Raw genomic sequence first — 7443 nt, forward strand, 5'->3', positions numbered from 1 at the left:
GTCCAGCATCGGGCTATCTGCTCAGCAGGGGGCCTGCATCCCTCTCTCTCTCTGTCTGCCTCTCTGCCTACTTGTGATCTCTCTCTCTCTCTGTCAAATAAATAAATAAAATATTTTAAAAAAATGGAATTATACAATGTATTTTGGGTAGCAACCAGCTGTTTTCATTCAACAATAAAACACAGGACATCTTTCCATTTTAATATATAAAACCATCTCTTTTTTTTTTTTTTAAGATTTTATTTATTTATCAGAGAGAGAGAAGGGGAGAGAGTGAGCACAGGCAGACAGATTGGCAAGCAGAGGCAGAGGGAGAAGCAGGCTCCCTGCTGAGCAAGGAGCCCGATGTGGGACTCGATCCCAGGACGCTGGGATCATGACCTGAGCCGAAGGCAGCTGCTTAACCAACTGAGCCACCCAGGCGTCTCAAACCATCTCTTTTTTTAATGGCTACATATTGTTGTCATTATATAATAACCTAATCTTTAGCCAACTAATGGACAATAAAATTGCTGACTTTTTGCTATTACAGTGCTGCAAATATAATTGGGAACATAGTAAAATGATAACTAACATTTGATTGCTAACTAGCTGCCAAACTCCACAAGCTTCTACATGAATTAAATACACTACAATTACTACTATACACATTACTACTTGTATAATTAATACTTTCCTCTGTAACTTACCCATTCATACTGTTTTCCTTGAATATCAATTTTGTTTTAATCTAAAAATTTAATCTAAAATATTTCTGGAGGGCGCCTGGATGGTTCAGTTGGCTAAGCATCTACCTTCAGCTCAGGTCACGATCCCAGGGTCCTGGGGGCAAGCCCCATATTGGGGTCCCTGCTCAGCAATAAGCCTGCTTCTCCCTCTGCCTGCTGTTCCCTCTGCTTGTGCTCTCTGTTATATGAATAAATACAATCTTTAAATAAATAAATAAATTCTGGGGTGCCTGGGTGGCTCATTAAGTTGGGCATCTGCCTTTGGCTCAGGTCGTGATCCTGGGGTCCTAGTAACCAGCCCTGAGGCCAGCTCGGCTCCCTGCTTGGCAAGGAGTCGGCTTCTCCCTCTCCTTCTGCTTCTCCCCGCAACTAGCAAGCTCTCACTTTCTCTCTCAAATAAATCAACAAAATCTTAAAAATAAATAAATAAATAATAAAAATAAAAAATTTCTGGCAGAATATCTCCAAGAGTTCCATGAAAACACCTAGCATACGACCAGTCATGCAATTATACATTCTACAAATATTATTTGAGAACTTACTATGTGCTGGACACTAAGTGAACAAGAGGGCATGGTCTCATGGGTTGTTAGCCTAGCTAAACTGAGTTAATATGGGGAAAGAAAAAAAAAGTAAAAAAGGAATATGTCAATTAGAGAAAAAGTAGTATATATCAGTGCACACCATTCAATACACAATTGTAATTACCTTTTTAAGATCTTATTTATTTGACAGAGAGAGAGCACAAGCAAGGGGACTGGCAGGCAGAGGCGGAGAGAGAAGCAGGCTCCCCACTAAGCAGAGAGCCCAATGTGGGACTTGATACCAAGACCCTGGGATTGTGACCTGAGCCCAAGGCAGACGCTTAACCAACTGAGCCACCCAAGCAACCCTATAACTACCTCTTATACCAGTCTTGCCTCATCCTATGGATCTAAACTATCTTTAATCGAAAAACACTGGTTTACTTATGTCATTTTCATATCAAGTACCCACAGCTTCTCTTAGTTATTTCCCAAATATACTTCACCTATTCTCTACATTAGCTATTTCAATCTTTACCACTAAAGGCTTCCTCTGTTTCCGATCACTTCCCCCACAACTTCTTAAAAAACCACTTACGTAAACTTCAGTGCCTACTTTGCAGAGGGAAAAAAAGTCTATAAAGCAATGCTTTCAACACCGAACTGCCTGCATCCATACTCTTCATTACATCTTTCTCCATTTTCAACAGAGATTTTCTATTCTCTAAAACAAATTCCCTCATACTCTTGACCCTGCCACCTCACAATCATCTTAAGGATCTTGTTCCTTCTATTGTCTTCTGTATATTCAACCTCTTTCTCTACTGATTCCTTTTTTCCTCAGGCAATAAACGTGCTCATGTCTCTTCTGTCCTGAAAAAATTCTCTCTTTACCCCATATAATAATACTTCACCCTAAAACCTCCTCAGCCCCTCCCCTTTAAAACCAAACTTCTTCAGAAATATCTATCTAAAATTTCTCATTTTGTAACTCACGGCAATATAGCTTCTGCCTCCCTACCATTCCTTTGAAACTGCTTTCATCGGGGCCAAATAATTTCTTGGGTCTCCACAAGACTGTTCTCAGTTCTTACACTACCTGACTTGTCAAAATAATCTAATAATGTAATACTTAAAGCATTCTTCCTCCAATGGCTCCTCACTTTGGAAAAAAAGGATGGGGAGAGGACACTAGCATTTCCTCCTGCTCCCTGACTGTTCCTTTTCAACTTCAATGATTTATGAGTTGCTCCTCTTCTGTGTCCTTAAAGGTCCTCAGCCTTAGAGATTAATGTGCTCAAGGTCACATAACTAATGACGGAAAACTAGATACACAAAGGACTAACAATGCCATACTTTACACATTCTAGCACATATTAAATTTAATGCATTTGTGCTTCAGTATCTGTTCCCTAACTCCATCAGGAGTCTAAATGAACTAGAATTCTTTTTAATGGGCTAGAGATATTATTAATGCTAAATATTATTTCCAAAAGAAACATTTTAGTTAAAAATGTTCTTCCTATTCTTACCAGCCCACATTGAAGAAATCAGTCTAAGGAATTGTAACAAAGATACACTTATTAAAGTCATATTAGTATTCAGAAGATTTAATGTGTTTCAACCACAGACGCACTTACTTTGTTAATGGAGCTCGAATCTCCCAAGGAATTTGTCTCTACAAGACTAAGAAGGTACAATCGACATCAAGTTTTAAGTTCAGGTATCAGAACAAGGGGTTGGACGGTGTCAAGTTTCTAGAATTTATATAAATAGAAGTACATGATTTCTTTTGTAGTTCTCAGATTCCATAATCTTACCAATAAGGTGTATTGTAACTGCTGTCTCATATACGAAAAAAAAAGCAAAAAACATCACTATTCCAGGCGGTTTTAGTTGAAAAGATCAAGAAATAAACCCACGTTCTTCCCATCCAATACAAAAGAAAATGTCATCTGATGTATATTTTGATTTCTGAGATTTGCCTAAAGCTTCTGCTCAGAAGTGTGTCACCCAACTCTTAACTTTGGGAAGCCAGCATATATTCACTTGGATTGTGAACATCCTTCTATTCATCAGCATATAATAGTAAACAACATTCAGAAGTAACCTGTACCTTATTCAATACACATTCATTATTTTCTATGGTATATTGAGAATTTATTAAGATAACCAACCTCTCACTTGTAACAGTCTGAACAAAATTTAAAATAAAAGAGCTTGCCCTTCAGAAGCTTGTAAGACTTTTCATATTGTTCTTCTCCCCTTCCCACAGAAAAACAAACTGGTTAAACATGGAAAATGTTTTATACTCTTAAGATTTTACTTTGGGGAAGCCTGGGTGGCTCAGTCAGTTAAGTGTCTGCCTTCAGCTCTGGTCAGGATCCCAGGGATCTGGAATCAGGTTTCTCTTGGCAGGCTCCCTGCTCAGTGGGGAGCCTGCTACTACCCCTGCTCCCCCCTCTCTCTCTGACAAATAAATAAAAGCTTAAAAAAATAAGAGTTTTATTTTTAAACAATCTCTATACCCAACATGGGGTTCGAACTCACAATCCCAAGATCAAGAGTCACATGCTTCACAGACTGAGCCAGCCAGGTGCCCCAGTGTTTTATACTCATTTAAGTCAATCCAAACTTCCTAACTGCTCTTCATTATTATAATAACTTACTATTTAGGCTGAAGTAAATAATTCTGTCCTTCTAGTTTCCACTTTATACCAATAAAGATTTAAACACTAGTTTCCAACCTGAAGTCCCTTAACTCCTGCAGATGAGAAGGAAATCAAATTTACCACTTATACAGATCCCTAAAAAAAAACAGAATGGATGTCCTGCAGGTACGTTTAACATTTCAAAAAAGCTGAATACAAATTACACATACATAAGTAAAACTCCACAGGCTATTACTTAATAAATGCAGACTGGTATACAAATCTTTCCAGTCTTTATTTCCCCATAATATTCCTTTACTCGGGTCTGCCTCTGGGGCTTATTCACACACTCAAAAGACACATAATCATAATATGATGGATATGTACTGTAACAGACCATATACAAAATCCTACTGAAATATAGTGAAAGGAGGAATTGGTTCTACATGTAAAAACTTCACAGAGATAACATCTGAGAGGGTTCTGGAAGGATAATTCAGCTCTCTGGGCTATAAATGCCTCACGTCTGTTTCTGACTACAAAAACTCACAGAATTTCACTTTAAGTTAGATAAGTCTTTAAAGATCGTCTAATACGGAGGTTTTTCAACTTTATTCTACAGTCACAGAATCCTGGGGTGGCTCAGTCCATTAAGGGTCCAATTCATGATCTCAACTCAGGTCTTGATCTCACAGTCATGAGTTCAAGCCCTGCATAGGGCTCCATGCTGGGCGTGGAGCCTACTTTAAAAAAAAAGGAACAGAACTTTTCCTTTTAAGTCTAATTGAAACTTGTAGTATGTAAGATAGATAAAAACAGACCTGCTTTTTGAGAGGAGAAAGTTGCTGGAAAACCCGTTCTAACCAACTTCATTCACTTTAAAATAAGAACTGACACTAAGAAGAACAATGATTTGATAAAAGACCACATCAAAATAGAAATGCAACAATATATTCAAAGAATACCCCTGAAGTATTACCTCTTAAGTCTTTCTTAATTTTCCCCCTAAAGGTAGTCTGTAACTCCTTACATTACTCCCCAATATATCTAGCATATACTTCCATTATGGTTTCTATACGTTAGTGTCCTAATTTTACCTTTTTTTTTTTAAACGTGTGTGCCACTCTTTGAGATTGTAAGCTCCATAAATTTTTGTATGCCCAGCACTGAGAATAAGTTATACTCAGTCAAGTTTTAGAAAAGATTTAAGATTGTGCAACACCTGACACACAGGAGAACTTAAGCATTTGTCAAATAAATTTACCAAAATGAGGTCATTAAATGAAATATCTAAAGCAGTTAGAACAGTATTTGACACATAGTGTATATTCTATAAACATGAGCTGTTATGTACAATTTTATATAGGCAGAAAAAACTGAAGCTGTTACTCAACATTTCATCTGGAAAGCAAGCACCTTTCATCCAGGTTTCAATTTGCTCATTCCCGTATTACTAACGCAACCATCCTCATCTTTGACAAGAAAAAGAAAAAACTTAGCCCACCACAAATATCTCTTGACCCTACAACCCTACAGCCTGCAAAAAATAGTACAAAGAGCTGTATACTGTTAATCTCTAGGCTTGGGCATGAAAAGGAGAAATTAAGCCAGTCTTAAACTTGGGGCTAAATCACTTCTTTCTAGACCTCAGTTTCAGGCATTTGTCAAGTGGGAGTAACGTGGAGTGGAAAAGATTACCTCCAAGGTTCTTTCCCGCTCTAACACTATAGAGGCTTATAAGAAATTGGGATCTAGAATCCTTCACCTTCCAACCCAAGATGAGTAAGAACATTATAAAAATCAGTAAATGGTGCACTGGGTTTGGTGCCAAATCGACAGTGTTTTAGTATCAGTTGCTACTCTGCTGTGTAACTCTAAGAAGCCAACTCTCTATATCTCATTTCTTCAACCTGGTAAAAGAAGCTGTTGGACAATATAATCTCTCTTTACATCACAGTCACAACATTCTATGAAATAAGCTACCTCTGAAAGAAATATTCAGGTGGGGAATTGAGCCACCAAAGATGTTCAGAGGATTCCAGCATAAAAGTAGACAATTTCAGGATTAGAAGAAACCTCACAAGTCTTCTATGACTCACCCAACTGAGAGCCAAGTCCTCTCTAACAAGACCTTGGAAGAGATCCCCCATTCTAGTAAATGAAGACCAACCCATGGAAACAAGCCACTTCATTTTGGCCAACTAGGATGCCTAAATTCTTTTACTGAGGCCATACCATCCTCTAGCAACTTCCACCCACTAGTTTTACCCCACTTTCAGCCATGGGCACCTAAAATATTTCTGGATAGTGATAATATGCCTCTTAAATATCCTCTCCAGAATTAAAATTGCCAACTCCTTCAACCTTTCCTCATAACATAATACCAAAACTCCCTCACCATCCAGCTTGCCTTCCTCAGAGAACCATCCATTCTTGCTTTGGTGAATGTCAAAATTACTCGAACAGCCCTTTCCACTCTGACATCCTAATTCCTTGTAGTACCCAAGATTTTGCACTTGCCCAGCTGAAACCACATGGAAGCCCCTAATTGCCCTTGCCACCTCCACCCAAGAAGCACTTGGGATGGGAAGTGTGCCCCTGTTGCTCCTTCGGGAAACAGAGACAAGAAGTGACGGCGTCAGCAACAGAGAGGCCCGCACCCCGGCTCTCCTCCCGGGTCCAAGCCTCCTCCCTCACCGGTATTGCTTGGGGTCGCTGGGAGACTTGACGATCTCAGGGTCTCCGGCATTATTAATAGGCCCCCTCCGTCCCTCCTCCTCAGACTCATCAGCTCCTAGACGGGCAACCCGGCCGCTCTCGCCCAAATCCTGTCCGTTGGGCTGCAGGTCAGGACAGCTGCAGCTAGACTTCGCCTTGTTCCTTCCAGGCATGGTCAGAATAGCAAAGGGTCCGGCAGCAGCCGAGTCTTCACACCGACCCCGCGCTTGGATTCTCCACAGCGCCGCGAGCTCCGGCCCGGCCTCACACCACAACTTCCTCCCGGTGGCACAGACTGCAGCAACCGTGACTCTCCTCAGCATTCACCACCAAGCCGGAGCCATGAGCCTCCCGCTCGCTAGGGACAACCTCCTCCTCCTACTCCTCCAGCCGCTCCTCCTCCTCCGCGTTCCAGAGGCGGCGGCGGCCGGCGCTGGTGCTGCCGCAGCCGCTGGGGAGGACAGGCCTGAACCCCTCCCCCAACCCGGTGTGCCTCACGCCAGCTTCCCTCATACCCCCGCCCTCCCGGCCGCCGATGACGCTGCTGATTCTAGCCAATCAGGAGGCAAGAAGAGAGGTCACGCTCATGCAAACCACCAATGGGAACAGGGAATAAAAGGAACCAAAGCGACCGGGCCGGATTCTCGGAGCACCTGGAAACCTAGGGTGGGCGGGGCGAGGAAGAAGAGGCGGAGACAGTGGCGCGCGGGACGACGGGAAGAAAAGCGCTTGCGCCGCGTTTATGACGTACAAGTGGCGTTGGTGAGAGGCAGCCGCTGAATAATGCTCCTAGGCTCTTAAAAAAAAGTATTCCCCTGATGA

At 41.4% G+C, this 7443-nt stretch overlaps 1 protein-coding gene across 1 annotated transcript in view; it reads right to left on the minus strand.

Annotated features, from left to right (window-relative positions):
- NRDC (nardilysin convertase) overlaps positions 1-7094 on the minus strand; it is a 106317-nt gene extending 99223 nt beyond the window's left edge. The window contains exon 1 of the mRNA XM_059374714.1: positions 6601-7094. Within this exon, the coding sequence (XP_059230697.1) occupies positions 6601-6944 (344 nt within the window). The 5' untranslated portion in view covers positions 6945-7094. The remainder of the gene's footprint in view (positions 1-6600) is intronic.
- Positions 7095-7443: the final 349 nt, after the last annotated feature.

Source organism: Mustela nigripes, chromosome 14 (assembly GCF_022355385.1).
Source record: "Mustela nigripes isolate SB6536 chromosome 14, MUSNIG.SB6536, whole genome shotgun sequence".
In the NCBI taxonomy this organism is placed as follows: domain Eukaryota; kingdom Metazoa; phylum Chordata; class Mammalia; order Carnivora; family Mustelidae; genus Mustela; species Mustela nigripes.